Source organism: Pteropus medius, unplaced genomic scaffold, assembly GCF_902729225.1.
Source record: "Pteropus medius unplaced genomic scaffold, Ma_sr-lr_union100, whole genome shotgun sequence".
NCBI lineage: Eukaryota > Metazoa > Chordata > Mammalia > Chiroptera > Pteropodidae > Pteropus > Pteropus medius.
In genome coordinates, this window is record NW_024351543.1 from 6,469,932 (window position 1) to 6,488,762 (window position 18,831).

Genomic DNA, 18,831 nt, shown 5'->3' on the forward strand with positions numbered 1-18,831 from the left:
GACAAGTTACATACAAGGGAGCCCCCATAAGATTACGGGTGGATTTCTCAACAGGAACTTTTCAGGCCAGGAGAAAAGAGGATAATGTATTCAAAATACTGAAAGAAGAAAAACTGTCAATCAGGAATTTGGCAAAGCTGTCCCTAAACAACGCTCTCCTAAACAATCAATGGATTGAAAAAAGAAATTAAATAGAAAGTAAAAGAGTACCTTAAGACAAATGAAAACAGAAACGCAACATACCAAAACTTATGGGATGCAGTGAAAGCAATTCCAAGAGGGAAGTTCACAGCAATAAACAACTATACTTACTCTACAGCTCAACGAACTAGTAAAAAAGGAACAAACTGAGCCAAAAGTTAGCAGAAAAAAGAAAATAATAAAAATTAGAGGAGAAATAAATGAAACAGAGAAGAGGAATACAATAGAAAAAATTAATGGAACTAAGAATTGGTTATTTAAAAATTAACAAATCTTTAGCTAGACTAACCAATGAAAAAAGAGAGAGTAGCTAAACCAACAAAATTATAGATGAAAGAAAAAACATTACAACTGATACCATAGAAATACCATAGAAAGGATCATAAGAGGCTACTATGAACAACTGTACTCCAACAAAATGGAAAACCTAGTAGAAATGGAAAAATTATGAGAAACATACAACTTATTGAGACTTAAGAAGAAATAGAAAAAATAGAACAGAGCCATTACTGGGAAGGATACTGAATCAGTAATCAAAACTCTCTCAGAAAAATAAAAGCCCAGGACCAGATGGATTGATTGGTGATTTTTACCAAACGTTTAAAGGAGAAGTAATGCCAATCTTCAAACTCTTCCAAAAAATTTAAAGAAGGGAACATTCTGAACTAATTTTATAAGGCCAGCATTACTCTGATACCAAAGACAGAAAAGGATGCTACAAAGAAAAAAGAAACTACAGGCCACTATCCCAGATGAACATAAGTACAACAATTCTCAACGAAATACAAGCAAACTGAATTTAGAAGCACATTAAAAAAATCATTCAACATGATCAAGTCGGATTTACCCTTGGGATGCAAAGATTATTCAGCATATGCCAATCAATAAATGTGATACATCATATTAATGAAAGAAAAAAATCATATGATTATCTCAACAGATGAGGAAAAAGCATTAAAAAATTCAACATCTGTTCATAAAAACTCTTAACAAAGTAGATATGGAAAGAATTTATCTCAATATCATAAAGGCCATACATGACAAGCCCACAGCTTATATCACTTTAGTGATGAAAGGTTGAAAGCTTTTCCTCTAAGATTAGGAACAAAAGAAGGTGTCCACTCTTCCCACTCCTATTTGACATAGTACTGGAGTCATAGCCAGAGCAATCAGGCAAGGGAAAAAAAAAGCATGCAAATAGGAAAGAAAGGAGTGAAACTGTCTCCACTTGCAGATGATATAATTTTATGTATAGAAAATCCTAGAATCAACCAAAAAACAGTTAGAACTAATCAACAAATTCAGTCAAGTTGCAGGATACAAAATTAACACAAGAATCTGTAGCATTTCTATACACTATCAATTGTCTACAAAAGAAACAAAACAATCCTACTTACAAGAGTATCAAAAACAATAAAATAGGAATATATTTAAACAACAAGGGGAAAGATCTCTACCCTTAAAACTACAAAACACTGATAAAAGAAATCAAAGAAGATACAAATGGAAAGGCATCTTGTGTTCATGAATTGGAAGAATACTGTTAAAATGTCCATACTACCCAAAGCCGTCTATAGATTCAATGCAATCCTTATCAAGATTCCAATGATACTTTTTCAGAAGCAGAAAATTCATATGGAATCACAATCGACCCTGAATAGCCAAAGCAATCCCGAGAAAGAACAAAGCAGGAGGCATAACACTTTCTGATTTCAATCTATATTATAAAGCTATGGTAATCAAAGCAGTATGATATTGGCATGAAAACAGACAGGTAGACCAATCAAAGGAATAGAATAGAGAGCCCTGAAAGAAATCCATGCACATACAGTCAACTAATATTTGACAAGGGAGCCAAGAATACTTAATGGAGAAAAGGTAGTCTCTTCAATAAACAGTGCTGGGAAAATTGGATATTCACATGCAAAAGAATGAAACTAGACTCCTATCTTACACCACTCACAAAAATTAATTCAATGGGTTAAAGATGTAAATGCAAGACCTGAAACCATAACACTCTTAGAAGAGAACATAGGAAAAAAAGTTTCTTGACATTGGTCTTTACAATGATATTTTGAATATGGACACCGAAAGCACAAATAACAAAATCAAAAACAAACAAGTAGTACTACGTGAAACTAAAAAAGTTTCTGCAAAGCAAAATAAACAATCAACAAAGTGAAAAACCAGCCTATGAAATGGAAAAAAATATTTGCAAATCTTATATCTGATAAGGGTTTAATATACAAAATGTATAAAGAATTCATATATGATAGCAAAACAACAACAACAACAACAAAACAACAACAACAAAAAACCAAAATCAATCAAATTTTAAAAAATGGCACAGGATCTGAATAGAACAGACATTTTTCTGTGGCCAACAGGTAAAAAGGTGCTCGGCATCACTAATCATAGGGAAATGCAGCTCGAAACCACAATGAGATGTCACCTCATACTTGTTAGAATGGCTATTATCAAAAAGACAAAAAATAAGTTATAGCAAGGATATGGAGAAAAAGGAACCCTTGGGCACTGTTGGTAGGAATCTAAATTGGTACAGCCACCATGGAAAACAGTATGAGGGTTCCACAAAAAATTAAAAATAGAACTATCATATGACACAATAATTTCTCTTCTAGGTAAACATCTGAAAGAAAGAAAAACACTTATCAAAGAGATATTTGCACCCCCATGTTCATAGCAGCATTATTTACAATAGCCAAGACAGGGAAACTGCCTAAGTGTCCATCAGAGGATGAATGCACAAAGAAGTTTTGGAATGCACATATACATGCTCACACACACAATGGAATATTATCGAGCCATAAAAATGGAGGAAATCTTGCCATTTGCTACAACATGGAGGACCTTTAGGACATTATTAAGCTAAGTGAAATAATTCAAATAGAGAAAGACAAATGCTGGATGATCTCACTTAAATGTGTAATAATTTTAAAAAATCAGAAAAATAGATTTGTGGTTACCAGAAGCAGGTGGTAGGGAGTGGAGGGTGGCGAAACTGGATGAAGGGGGCCCAAAGGTACAAACTCCCAGTTATAAGATAAATAAGGCCTGGGATGTGATATACACCATGATGACAATAGTTAATTCACTGAATTGCATATGTGAAAGTTGCTAAGACAGTAAATGCTAAAAGATTTCATTACAAGTAAGAAATTTTTTTTTCTTTTTTATATCTATATGAGATGATGACCGTTAACTAAACTTATTGTGGTAATCACTTAAATTTATATAGTGTTGTATGTCAATTAAATCTCAATAAAACTGAAAAACAAACAACACAATTATTATTTTACCGTTCTAGAGGTCAGATGTCCGATATGGTCTTTTCAAGCTAAAATCAAGGTGTTGGCAGGGTTCCGTCCCTTCTGGAGGCTCTAGCGGAGAATCCATTTCCATTCCATTGCCTTTTCCAGCTCCAGAGGCTGCCTGCATTCTTTGGCTCACAGCCCCTTCTTCCATCTTTAAAGGCAACAGTGTAGCATCTTCAAATCTCAGTCTGACTCTGTTTCCGTAGTCACAATCTGACTCCTCCTCTGACTCTGGCCATCTGCCCTCCTCTTATAAGGACCCTTTTGTTTAGATTGGAACCACCCAAATAATTTCCCCAACACATGATCTCTAACTTAATCACATTAACAATGTCCCTTTTGCCATGCAATATGACATATGCACAGGTTTGGGGGGTTAGAATGTGAACATTGGCAGGGGCATTATTCTGCCCATCATAGTGTGCATCAACGATTTAAAATAGTGATTTGTGGGCTGAAGAGCTACCAGTTTGAACTTTATGTGATTACTCAGTTATTACACCATGGTAACTGAAATTTGAATTGTGTTGTAGAGGCACTATTGTTAAGTAAACTGTGGTAACTGGAATTTATGTATAACTGAAACGTGCAAAGCAAGGACTGCCTGTTTTAAGTCAACTGACAGGTCAAAAAAAATGAGAAAATGTATGTACATGGCTACAGAAAATGAGGCTAAATAGATCGAGCTTTCTCTTGGGCTGGATCTCAAGGCCACCAGAATACTGACAGCACTACAGCTTTTCTCTTCTGAAAAACAGGTGGTACAGGTGAACATGGAGAAAACTTGAGAAATAATAATAGAACTTCCCTCCTACCTCTGCCATCTTCTGCCCCCTCGAACTCCCCCTCAAAAAGCATGTCTGAGTATCTTGTACACTAATATACAACTATTGAAAGAGCAACTGTCTTTTCTAAAAATTCTGATTAGTAAACCTAAAAGAGCTCTTCTGATAGTTTAATAAGGATATAATAAACACTTCCTATGTGCACAGAGGTTGAACAAACTACAGGATAAGTAAATATGGGACACAGGTTTCTGATACCCTTAGACCAAACACAGTTTAAAAACTGAACTGCTGACAGAAAGTTTCTCATAAATACATTTTATTTTAACAGCAAAGAGTCAGTTATACACCTCTGACTGAGATTATTAAAGTACAATTTTTTTAGGGTGAGTATTCTCACCATGCCATGAACTTAGAAAGAGTCAGTAAGGGGCCGATAAGAGGGTGTTTTCCTTCTCTGGCAGTACTATATTAAACTGCAATATAAATGTCTGCTCTTACAGAACAGGACACCTCTTGAAGAGGTATAGCTTGTTTTATAATACCTAAGTATTGCAAATACATTCATAGCATGAAATAAGGAGAGAAAAAGAAGAAACAGCATTTCATGAAAATCCATTCCTAGATTATATCTAGATCAAGTCTTACAATTCACAATTCACAATTTATTAGCCAATGCTATTTAGAAACGCTACTTTGGTAGCCTTAAATTGACATGGGAGAAAAACCACACACAAGGCCTAACCTTGGTGGTATATATGAAATCAAATCCCTATCTGCCTATGGCTCCTGTTGGGGTGTATAACACAAGTGTCTGAATCCTGGACAGGACTGAAAATATCCCTGAGGCAGCTGTTCCATTTTCTTTATGCTCAGCCTAGACAGGTGAGGACCCAAAGTGCTAAGTGCATACTTCAAACGTGTTCTGAGCCTGCTTCCAGCCAGTCATAGATAACTCTTTGAGAGTGAGTATAATCATTAAGCTTGGTATTTTGTATCAAAAAAGATTTTTCACACTACGGAGAATAAACTCTCATATACATTTTGAAATTCTCACTATAAAACTACTAAGCCCATCAAGACTTGAGGATTTCTGTTCTCATGAAGTAGGGAAAGGGTAACCTCTATCCTTTCCATGTGATTGTACCTACACAAGGCTTCCCTAGGAGGACTTAATCAACTGTGTAATTACAAATCAAAGTCCTTCAGCTCTCCCCAGCTGGCACCTATTTTCACTTTCACTTTCAGTTTCACAGAAAGTTTTATGGCATTTTCCATTTCATTCTTGACAATCTGAGCTACCTAACAAAAAGAAAAAAAATAAAATAAAAGAAGAAAAATGGTTAACAAACTCTCTGCTCAATCAAAGAATGTTCCCAAACCCTCCCACTGAGGGGATAAGCCAGACTGGAGCTCTTCACTTGGTGCTTAAAATGTGACTTCTGAAAAGAACCAGGCATCCCAAGCTGGTCTAAGCAGGAAGGAGCTCTGCCAGTTTCAGGTGTAATGCTCAGAGCTTTGAATCCCTTGGGTCAAGACTCCAAAGTCTCATCTAATGTCTCTTAGAAAAAAAAAAATCCCAGTATCAGGAACATCTTTAACAACAACTATGAGCTAAGAGCACTCTTAGCTCTTTCTCTACCCTAAGGGCCCAACGTTTATATCGCCATCCTGGGGCTCAGGAAGGGTTCCAGAAATCTCATGCTACCTAGCCTGACTTACAGTGTCCTAACTTTCTATAGAATGGACACAAACACTGTAAAAATACCTGAACAACATCCTCTTCTGCCACTTCATATAAGAGTTCATCATGGAGTTGAAGGATGAAGAAGCCTCCTCTGATTGGGCAAAACATTCCTTGCAGTGTTTTCTTTGGTAACAATCCTACCCCATAAAAAAGGAGCAAAACCGATAAGCATGTCACTCTGCCATAGGAGAATATTTTTTCAGAGATCTTGAGAAACTCTAGGAAATTTTAATTAAGACATTAAAACACATAAGATTTAGAACTTGCTGGCTGCTACCTCGCCTACTTAGCAAGTAAACTAAATCTCTATCAATTTCCTCCCAGAAAGGAGGAGTCTAAAAAAGAAGCCAGTAAATGGAGTTTGAAGACCTCTGCTCCAAAATCTAGTCTAACTTACCTCTAATGAACAATCAACATCTCTTTTCATGGAGTCCCCACTACCATCTTTTCTGAGAAATAGCACCAGAGTAGAATGAGGACTTATTCCTGCTCCGAGAAAGTGAACTGGTATTGTCATTAGGCGGTATTTTATAAAAAGGACAGTTCCTGATATCTTTTTATTGCCATAAGTGTCACTGGTAGAACTGGAGCTTCCCCAATTGGACTGCACACTCTAGACAAGTAATTCTAAACCTAAGGTCCAAATGTATATTTCAGAGAGCGTGAATCCTTCGAAGTTAAATGTACAAGTCTACACTCTGTTCATTTTTCTGTGGAGATGATCTATACCTTCCAGTAGATTCTCAAAAAACCCCATTATTCCAATAATGATTAAAAATCACTTTACTAGACTTAGTTACTATTTCCTAATTAGTTGGGCCTAGTGGTACAGATTATGCCCCTCTAATCACTAAAATAAGGTTCAACATTAATATCTTTAGAGTACCTGCCTTTAATTGTTTGTCCATCTCAAAGCAGTTCTTTCTGCCATCTAAATTTCCTAGGTATCCAACAGGATAGCACAAATACCTTACCATCTCCCTCAATACCTGGTGCTTCCTTCAGAGTTCTGCAGCCCAAGTTTTCTCAGCCCAAGTTTTCTCAGAGGTGGCTCTCATAGGGTTAGAGAACAAAAGCATATGAGGCCATGGCAAGCTGCTTCCACACCAGGGCTGCAAAGGCTGTGCATCTATTTGCCAGTCTGGCTGACAATCACATATATATGTGTATATACATGTTTGTTATGTGTGCGCACACACACACTCCCACACACAAAATGTTGAATTATCGGCCTTAGAAATTTTTAGAAGGATTGAAGACAATAAAATTAACAGTCCCCATTTGATGGGCAAATGGGTTTTAATATCTATGTATTTTTGTGTATAACTGAACATATTTATATCTATGTAACTGGCTGTATTATTCCCTATAATCTATATGTATGTCTCTTTTAGCAAATTCCATCTTCAACAGCTGATCTCTACCTTTTCTACCCCATCTCAAGCAGTTTATTCTTCCCCTTTACGCTCCAAACCTTCTTAATTTCTTCCCAGGAAAATTTAAAACATGCTATTTAAAGCAGAAGTATGGCCATGGGACAAAGAAAAGGGAAAGTTCTACGTACTTGTTAGAAAAAGAAGTAATTTATCCAAGGAATAAGGAGAGACTGTAAGAAAAATATTTTTAAAATAAGAGCAAGAAAAGATGACGATATTGGCAAAGAAATGTACGTGATAAGGAGGTCAACTCAGGGTATATTCCAAGACTTCAGAGAACAAGAAAAGTCATGAACAGTAAAATCAACATGTTCTTAAAGTTGAGGTTTGAGGACCATAGGGAATCTCTGAGACCCTTTCAAAGCATCTGTAAAATCTAATTATCTTCATAGTAACACAGAGGCTATTTTCCTTTTTTAGTCTCATTCTCTCCTAAGTGTACAGCACGATGACCAACTTTCCTGGTTTTAGCACTGAAAGTTCACATCCTAGAAAACCCACCCATGCCCCATAAACTGGGACATTTATCACCCTAGGCTATATGTACAAAGGGTTTTCCAGAGATTACAGGACAGGTTATGTTGCAACAAATTGAATGCAGAAATAGATAAAAGAATCCAACTATGTCTTCTCTTAAGCCAGACATTAAAGGGATTTGCACAAATATAAAATAAAGCCACTCATCATTTTTATTTTGTCCTAAAAATGTAGTTATTTTTATAAAAATGTTATTATGTTAACATATGGTGAGTTTATTATTGTTATTTTAAAATGTTAATAAACATTTTTAAATTCCATGTTTTCAAATTTCCATGTTATATGGTAAATACTAGTAGACATAACCCACGTAAACAAAAGCTCTTTAAGATCTTAATAATTCTAAAAGTGTAAAGACATCATGAGACCAAAATGCTGGAGAACTGCTGAGATATATATAAAATACTTCCCCTTTTCTTTTCTGATGGAATCTCATAGTAGGGGCCTCATTTATGTACAAACCTGCTCTGTCACTTTGGAGCATACTCTCCCGATGACCATGGGATTTGAAGGCTGAGTGGAAGGTCTCTAATTGCTTCTGAATGTTAACTGTGGCTAGTTTGACAATATCGGCCGCTGAACCTTGGACTGTTGTGTTGATAGCCTGACGCTCAGCCTATGAAAAACAGTAACAATAACAGGTGCTCCATCAGATACACACATAGTTTCATACCCGCTTTTACCATACACAGATCAGTGTTCACATCTGCGACCAGACTGGAAATCTGGACCGAGATGTGATCCAGGACATCACTATTAAGCCACATCCTAAGAATAACGATTAGAATGATCCAGGGCTTTAGATTCTGGGCTACGATCCACATGACAGTAGACTAAACAGGTCACATTGCTTCAGTTTATGGGGGAGGTAGATAAAGGTAAAGGGGGTCAAATATATGGTAACAGAAGGAAATTTAACTTCAGGTGGTCAACACACAATGCAATATAATACGATGTATTATTGAATTGTACACTTGAAACTTATATAATTTTTTTAACCGATGTCACCCTAATAAATTTAAAAAAAAAGAAAGAAATCTTCAACACTCAGGAACCAAAAACTGCATTACACTTAAAATATATTCAGTAGCTCAAAATTATTTTATTTCATAAACATATATCATCAATATTCTAGCTGTTATAAAACTTCATTCTAAAGTAACTATTTCTCAAAATACAACTCTTCTTAATTCTACATAGATACAAGTATAATATCCTTCTTTATGATATGGGTTGGAATGTTCCAAGTACATCCCTCATATCGGTGACTTCTTGGTCCTATGTAGAGTTTGGCCCCAGCAAGTCTGAAGCCCTCTGGTATGAATCAGAGGTTTTTATGGGCTACTGGGGCTAATCATTAGCTGCTAGCAAAATGTAGATCCTAGATCTCTAGTATTAAATTAGAACTTCACTGAAACTTGCTGCCATGAGCTTCTTGGCAGTAAGAATGGAATCTGGGTTAATATCCAAAGTGTAACCTATCCATGAATATCACTCCTATTATCCCAAAAAGTCTCAGAAAATGGGAAGGGTCTCCTCACTGGAGAGATCTATGTAACTTGAGAGGTGTTCTCTAGTTCTCTTTCACCTAAGCTATACCTAACTCCTACTGTATTAAATATCTGTTAGACAGACTTTTTAAAAAGTTAACTGTTGTTTTGTCAGATGCTGATGAATCCATTCTATATTCATTCAGTTGTCACTGTTTAAAGAGTAACTAAATTTCAGAATTCTACTGTCTCTTCTCCAAACTTCGTATAATGGATTATGTTATTGTTGTTATTACTTGCTGCCTTTCTCTGTGAAGTTAGGTAACCCCACCCATTGCCATGTGCTTTGAAGTGTTTTCCACTCTAAAAGGATGGCCTCGACTTATTTTTGCTAATGAAATGTGAGTAAAACTAACATACAGCACATGTAATAAGTTTGAAAATCTATCCAACATTATCACAAAAAAAGGACTATCCCAGATGAGACTTTTCCTTCATTCTGAATTTCAAAATGAGGAAAATATGGAGCAGAGCCACATTCAGCTGAGAGCCAAACTGTAACATGAATTAAAAATAAAGCTTCTTACTATAAGCCACTGAAATTTGGGAGTTATTTTTACTGATATAAGCAAGCAAAAATATGACTAAAATATATACTTCACTCGTGATATTATACTTCCCTGATTCTTCTACAAAATAAAAAAACTTGGCAGTGTTGGCTTTGTGTCTTACATTTTCAGTCCCTTCTTGACCAGGGCTTTTTTATGTAAATAAAAATACAGGTTTCTGGTAATGGGAGATTAGGTCATTAGAACCAACCCTCCCACTGATAACAACCGGAAAAGCTGAACAGAAAATATCTCTTTGAGTGAATCAGACAGTTATAAAGAAAGTGAAGAATTACAGACCCCAGAGAGCTAGGAGAAAAAGGAAATCAAAGAGGTGATATTGGCATTGGAGGCCATCATTTCTTCCAGGGAAATCAATAGATTCCAGAAGAGATGGATGAGGGGCTAAGAAGACAAGCAGAGCTTGATGATCCCAAGGGGTCTGGGAACAAACATTTAGGTTCAGGGCACAACAGGGAGAAGGAGGTCTGCTAAATCATCAAATTGCAACACCAAAACTAACACTCTGGGAAACACAATAAACTAAAAATAGTCTGGTCCAAACACCATTCAAATCATCTCTATCCCTGAAGCTGGATCAAAGTAACCTTATATTGTTGGTCATTCTAGTCTCCTGCCAAAAGCAGATGTAAATCCTCTAAATAAAAGTAATATCATGATACGGACTTCAAATTACATCCATACTCTTTCATATACAATGTTTGAAATGATAAAATATTAATAGGACAATCAGAAGTTGAGACAATATAACTGTTTATGTAGAAAACTTTTTTAAAAAAAGTTACAAAAATAGACTACAGGGATACAAGTATGAGACTTATTACACTATAAAATAATCATGTTTAATATATTCAAGAAAATAAAAGACAAAATTGAATATTTCAGCAGAGAACAAAATACCCGTAAAATAACAAAATAAAAACTCTAGCACTGAAAAAAAAAAAACAGAACTGAAAGCACTTAAATAGTGCTTTCTCTATAATTTAGTGTGTGTGTGCCGGGGGAAAATATTGAGTGGGAAGGAGTATAAAGAAGCCTTTTGGGATGCTGGAAAAGTTCTATATCATTTAGAACTTAAAAGCTCAAATTTGTGTTCAACAGCAAACTGAAGAGAAAATCCATAAATTGAAATATGATAAGAAAATATCCAGAATTAAGCATGTTGAAATATAAAAATGGAAAATGCCAGAGGATATGAAACATGAGGAAGTTTTTAAAAGTTTAATAATTTATAGCAGGAGTCCCAGAGATGATAGAATGAGATGAAGCAATAACTGAAGTAGAAACAGCTAAGAATTTTCCAAAGTTAACAAAAGATATCAAGCCACAGAGTCAAGAAATCCTAAAATCCTCAAAGAAAGATCAATTAAACACCCACATCCACACGGAGACACATAAATTAAAAACACATACACAATTAGGCACTTCACAGAAAATCTGCTGGAAATCCATCAGAAAAATACTGTATTGAAAGCAATTTAGAGAAAAAAAAAGGCAGATTATATTCGAAGAAGAAACAGTTAGACCAGGGGTGGGCGAACTACAGCTTGCAGGCCAAATCTGGCCCATCTCTTGTTTCTGTATATAAAGTTTTATTGGAACACAACCATACTCATTTATGTATTGTCTATGACTGTGTTTGCACTACAACAGCAGAGCTGGGTAGTTGTGACAGAGACTCTATGGCCATAAGTAAATATATGGAGAAAATTACCTTCTCTGACACAGGCACATAAAAAACTAAAGGAAAGTTCTACTGATTAGTAAATTGTTTAAAATTTCCCTCTGAGATCCGAAAAGAGGCAAAGACGTTCACTATCGCTACTTCTATTCAACAATGTCCTAGCTAGTAAGTCAAGTAAAAGTAATAAGAGAAATAAGGTTTGGAAAGCCAATTATAAAATTACGTTTCTTGCAGACGATAACTATGTGGATAGAATATGTAAAAGTACTTACAGATAAATTATTGAAATTAGTAATATTTATAAGGTTTGTAGACAAAAGAACAACAATAAAAACAGTTATATTTCTATGTACCAGCAGCAAAGGGTTAGAAAATGTAAAAAAGGAAAAGAATTTAAAAAGATACCATTTGCAATAGCATCAAAACTTTTCAAATTTTTGAAAAGCTATAAATATAATAAAAAATATGTAAGATCTCTTCCACTAAACTACACAGTATTATTGAGAATATTCAACAAAATCTACATACCTAAATAAATGGGCAAATGTATAATGTTCATGGATTATAAACTCAAATTTATAAATATGCTCATTAATCTCATCTTGATCTATGAACTCAAGGCAATTACAATAAATTTTTTTAAAATACCAATAGGATTTTGTGTTTGTGTAGAAATTCACAAGCAGCTTCTATAATTTATATAGAAATGCCAAGAACCTAGAACAGGCAAACGTTCTTGAAAAACAAAACAAAACAAACAAACAAACAAAACAAGGTAAGAAAACGTACTTTGCCATTTATCAAGACCTCTTACAAAGCTGCAATAACTAAGGCAGTGTGGCACTGTCCAAAAATGAGCACATACAACAGACGAAAATAACATGTCCAAAAATAGACATATCCATATTATTTAATTTATGGCAAAGTCATCACTGCAGAGCAGTGTTGCGGAAGCTCAATCTTTTCAATAGTTTGGGACAAATGTATATCCATAGGGGTAAGGGACTTTAACCCTCGATCTCCCATAATACAGGAAAATCAATTTTTAGTTGATTGTAGATATAAATGTAAAAGGCAAAACAAAAAATTTCTGGAGAATATTTTCTTGATATTGGGGTAGAGAAAGCTTTCTTAAGCAGATCAAAGAAAGCACTACAATAATATAAAAGACTGATGAATACACATAAGCAAAGGGCTTATATTTGGAATATATAAAGGACTTCATAAATCAAATTAAAGGACAGACAACTCAAAAAATAAATAAATAAATAAACATGAGACTTAAACAGACCCTTCACAAAAGAAGATACCCAGATGGTCAATAAACACTTTAAAAAGGAGATCAACATCACTAGTCATCAAGAAAAAGCAAATTAAAAAAGCAAAAAGAAAAAGAAAAAGCACGAGGTACCATTACACTGTTACCAGAATGGCTAAAATTAAAAAGATCATGATATCAAGAATATAGGTACAATATACATAGTTGATGGCACCGTAACTTGGGACACTCTTACAAAACTGTTATGTAGTATACACTAAAGGTAAAAATATGCTTACTCTATGGTTCAGAAATTCCACTCTAAGGAAATGGAATCAGATGCATATTTTCACCAAAAGACATATACAAGAATGTTCATAATAGCTTCATTTAATGATAGCCAAAACACGGAAATAACCAAATGTCTGCTGACATTAGAATTAATAAAGACATATAGTATGATTGTATTTAAGTAAAATTCAAGTTCACACAAAATTAACCTATAGTTTTATGTGTGTGTACAGAGGAGACAGGATTGACTTGGAGGGAGCATAAAGATGCCTTCCGGGATGCTGGAAAAGTTCTATAATTGATTGTGATGGTAGTTATGTGGATATATACATATATAAAACTTCAAGCTTTACACTTATGATTTGTGCTCTTTACTGCAAGTATGTTATTTCTCAATAAAAATTTAAAGAATAAACAAAATTAATACCCTCTCCTCATCTAAAATTACCAGTAAGAGAATAAAACGGCCAGAGTGTGGGAGAGAATATTATCCACACATATAATCAATAATAGGCTCCTACAAATTAATAAGAAAAAAGATAGACAATTCAACAACAACAACAACAAAATGAACAAGAAAACTTGAATAGGCACTTTCCCAAGAAAAATATAACTAAATTGTTAAGTTCCTTTGCCTCAGTAGTAGTCACCAAAATAAATGCAAATTAAAACTACAAGATACTATTTTACACCCACCAGCATAGCTAAAATTATACTAATAATAGCAAATGTTGGCAATAAGAACTTGCATACATTTCTGATGGAAAGACAGATCGCTACAACCACCAAGTTGAAAAATAATTTGGCTTTTTCTACTAAAGCTGAAGATAAGCAGCAATTCTATGAGTAGGCCTTTACCAAACATAAATGGAAACATATGTGCACCAAGAACCTTGGAAATGAATGTTTAAATCAGCAATATCCACAGTAGTTCTAAACTGGAAACCCATATGCCCATCAACAGAAAAAAGTGCATAAACTGTGGTATATCCATATAATAGGGTACTATACAGCTACCCCCACATGAAACATGAGTGACTTGCCTACGTAATGTTGAAAGAAGCTAGACACAAGAGAATACACATATATAATGTATGTATAAGTCAATAATACATAAAACAAAACTATAATGTTAGAAGTTATGATAGTGGTTATTTCTGGGAAGGGGTGGGTATTAGAAGGAGGGAGGCATGAGGAGGGCTTCTAGGGTGTTGACAATATTCTATTTCTTGAATTGGGTAAAGGTTACAAAGGTGTAGCCCTGTGATATTCTACTGAGATTATATTTGTTTTCCGTACGTTTTCTATGTAAGTTTTTCAATACAGTAAAAATTAAACAGAAAGTAAAACCAAACCGAACCAAACCAAACCAAAAAATATATCTGGCTATATTTACTTTATTCCTAATCCAGAGGGTTGGACATTGTTTTTCTCAGCAACTATATAATGAATCAGTTAAATCTTCAACTCCTAAAATTGGGCATCAAAAGTCTTATTCTCACATCTTTAGCTACAGAAATATTAGGTTTCAAAAACTTATATTGTTCATTTACATTAATATCTCTACCTTCCATTTTTCCTCATGTAAAGCCCAAAAAACATAATTCCTGTTAGAACAGATCCAAATTTCTCATCCTTACATTATAAGCCTCTTACTATCTGGCTCCAACTGACAAGCAGAAAATTATCTACCCCGAAGTGACAACTCAAACTGTCCATTCCTACCAGATTGCCTTCTAACCTATCCTCACTCAAATTCTTAGTCACTGCAATTGTCTTTTTCTCATGCCCAATAATCTAAATTTTAAATCATCTTTAAGAATCTGTTCAAGTTCTATCTCCTCCTTGACACCTAAATAATTGAGTATACCTGTTATTTTTATATAGTTTTAATTTGCTCTATCTCTTCTAATAATTTTAAAACTTGTTTTTCTAGTGCATCAACTACACTGCCTAGTTCACTTAAGAGATGGTAAAAGCCTGATAAACATCTGGTGTCTGTATGTGGATAAATGGGAGGCCTGAGAGTGAAGAGAAACAAAAGACAATTATTCCTCCACAGTCCCTAAGAGCATTAGCACTCTGACGGCTTCTAGCTCCAGACAGCATTTGGAAGTTTGGAGGCTGAGTATTTTCATTACATATAATATGCAGTGGACACTAACGTGCAAAAGTATGGGAGAAGGGCAAAATACAACCAGTTAAAATAGGAAGATCTGGACTATAATGGAAACTCAAATGCTCAGATATATAGAATATTTTTAGAAATTCCAATTATTTCAGGAAGAGATTTTAATAATAATTTGAGCAAATACCATCAATAAGTCTTTAAATTTGTGTTAAAAATAGCCTTCTTCAATATTTCAGGTATCAACCTCTGATGAGCGCTTTTAAAATAAACAAACAAGTAGAATGAGTCAAAAAAAATCACAATTTAATAATTGGCTAATCTCTGAAGACATTTGCAATCTGGTGTGATGACAAATTCGGATATGCTTTCTGAACCACAGAACAATTAGCAAATGTAAGAATTAAGTTTATAACTTGTTACCAAAGTTAATAAATAATCGGCTTACTGAAACAGAACATCTTTAATTGAAGTATTATTGAGTGAACTCATATTTACATTAGTCTCCCAAAGACTGTGTTCAGTGAATACTGGCATGAATCCTTAATGAAACAGAAGATACACTTAATACACTAGTGATCCCTGTAAGGCACAAGAGCAGCATTTAGACTTTGTTGAAAAGTATATATCATTGAAATTTTAAGTGAAAAATCCAGAGAAATTTCAACATACGTGAGCTTTATGATAAGGGTTGTTGTCTTTAATTCCTGGTAAATATCTACGCCTTCCCAAAATGGTCTGAACAAACCCATCTCTTTTACAATTCTTCACTGTCTCTTTCATGAAGTGATTAATCCCTACAAAGAAAAAAAATAATAATTATACCCAAAGTCCATTCTTGCTCTCATTCAATAGTTTCAATAATAGTGATATATACCAAGACTCCACTAATACCACACCAAAATTTGCATATATACTTTCATTCACTATCTTGTAGACTCAGAAAGTTAGAAATAAAAGGGACTTTAGAAATGACATAATCTCTTTGTTTTTTATACCACCACCACCACCAACAAAAAATAAAAATATGAAACTAAACTCCAGAATGAACTAGGTAGCTTCACTCTAGGATCTTAAGAGTATCCCATGCTACTTTTCACAGGTTTCTGTTCTTCAATCATGTTAATCCTCTTTTACTCTTTGTTCTTATTTCTAGTCTTAAAACATTCTAATAGCTCCTTGTTATCATCTTAGCTTTGATCCAAATAGGACCTAACTGAAATTAATGCATGAGTTATAATATTTCATTAGGGCCATATACAACCCACTTTTAAAAATTCAAAAAGACTATGTATAGTATAATATTCAAACATATTTCATATTCCCTATACCAGCATTCATCCTTTGCAGTATAGGTCCATTATTATGTCTTATGGAGCTCCAGTATGAATTCCCTGCTCCAAGTGGGCCAACCTCTTCATTGCTCATTTCTATCTCATGAGCTAGAAAGGTTCTTTCTCTATATTCTTTAAAGCATGAACAATTATAGAGACTATGCTGACTTATCTTTATTCATATTTGTAATCTCTGCTTTCTCATAGCTCTGTTCATCCTAAATAATAAACACTAATGTCTCTCAATTGAAACTCTTCATTTGAGGATTTGTTGTGGGGCTGGCACAGAAAAGGCATTTGAGGAGATTGTGAGTAAAAAGAAGAGGAGAAAACCCTGCCAAGTGAAGCTGTTGGTGATATTTTACTATTAGCATGAAAACTCAGAAAGCAATCAGTCTCTTATCTTTTTCTCTTTAAGAATTACTGTGATATTGTTGAGTGAAGAGCAAGGAAAAAAATAAAATTTAAGAGCTCTATAGATGCTCTTACCTGAATCTTCAGGAAGCCTTCCAATATTAAGAGATTGCAAGAACTACTTTTAAAACAATCAACTTTAAGATACAATTTACATACAATAAAAGGTACCAACTTCAGGTGAACAGTTTGATGCATTTTAACAAATGTATACACCCCTATAACAACCACTAAAAGATATAAAACATTTCATCACCTTTACAGTCAGAACTCCATTATCAGCCTCAAACACTCGTTGATGTACTTTATGACACTATATCTTAGTTTTTTGTCATTGAAATTCATAAGAATTGAATTATACTATATGTTCTCATTTGTGTCTGCCTTCTTTTGCTAAGTAGTACTGCACTGCAAAGATATATCACAATCTGTTTATCCATAATCCTATTGATAGACATTTAGGCGGTTCCCGACCTTGAGCTGTTATGAATAAACTTACTCTAAAATTCACGTACAAATCTTTCTTTGGACATATGTTTTCATTTTTCTTAGACAAATACTCAACAGTAAAACTGCAAAATCAAATGCTTAAGTGTATGTTTAACTATATATGAAAGAGCCATACTGTTTTCCAAAGTAGTTGTACCATTTTACATCTCTACCAGGAATGTAAAAAAGATACAATGTTTTTAATTTTATCCAGTGTTTTTGTAATGGTATCTCTTTGTGGTTTTAATTTGTTCTTTCCTGATGACTAATGATGATAACATTTGATGTGGTCATTCAGATATCTTCTTTTGTGAAATGTCTGCTCAAATCTTTGACCTTTATGTTATTGGACTGTTTGCCTTCTTAGCAGTGAGATGTAAGAGTTCTTTATATATTCTGGATGCAACTCCTTTGTTAGATAATAGTAACTGCAAATATTTTCTCTCAGTCTGTGGCTTGCCTTTACATTTTCTTAATTATTTTTATTAATGTTTTTTATTAATGTTTATCTTTTATGATTCAATGTTATTATCACCTAAGAAATCTTTGCCTACCTCAGTGTCTCAAAGCTTTTCTCTCTTGTTTCTTCTGGAAGATTTAGAGTTTTAGCTTTTACTCTTAAGTCTATGCTCTATATCAAGTTAATTTTTGAACACAGTGTGAAATAAAGTTGAAGTTCACTTTTTCCCCTACTAGTATCTAGTTCTTCTAACACCAACTGTTGACAGGACCACTCTTCTTCCATTGAATTACCATGACAACTCTTAAAAATCAATTTACCATACATATATAGGTCTATTTCTGGACCCTTTATTGTGACCCATTGTTCTCTATGTTTATCCTTATGCCTGTCTTGATTATTGTAATTTTATAACCAGGGAGTGTAAGTACTCAGCACTGTATTATTCGCCCCAAAATTATTCTAGTTACTCTAGTCCCTTTGAATTTCTATATAAATTTCCAGTCAACTTGTCTAATTTCAACCAAGAGACTAATGGAATTTTGACTGATATTGCACTGAATCTATACAACAATTTACAAAGAACTGTCATCATAACAATATTATGCCTTCT

General features: G+C 34.2%; 1 protein-coding gene across 3 annotated transcripts in view; it reads right to left on the minus strand.

Annotated features, from left to right (window-relative positions):
* Positions 1-4,623: 4,623 nt before the first annotated feature.
* The window catches only part of POLQ (DNA polymerase theta), a 90,990-nt gene continuing 76,782 nt past the window's right edge, over positions 4,624-18,831 (minus strand). For all 3 annotated transcript variants that reach the window (XM_039843141.1, XM_039843140.1, XM_039843142.1), the window contains 4 exons: positions 16,194-16,318; positions 8,504-8,657; positions 6,090-6,205; positions 4,624-5,623 (listed from right to left, as the gene is read on the minus strand). In XM_039843141.1, coding sequence (XP_039699075.1) covers positions 5,510-5,623; positions 6,090-6,205; positions 8,504-8,657; positions 16,194-16,318 — 509 coding nt within the window. In that variant the 3' untranslated portion in view covers positions 4,624-5,509. The remainder of the gene's footprint in view (positions 5,624-6,089; positions 6,206-8,503; positions 8,658-16,193; positions 16,319-18,831) is intronic.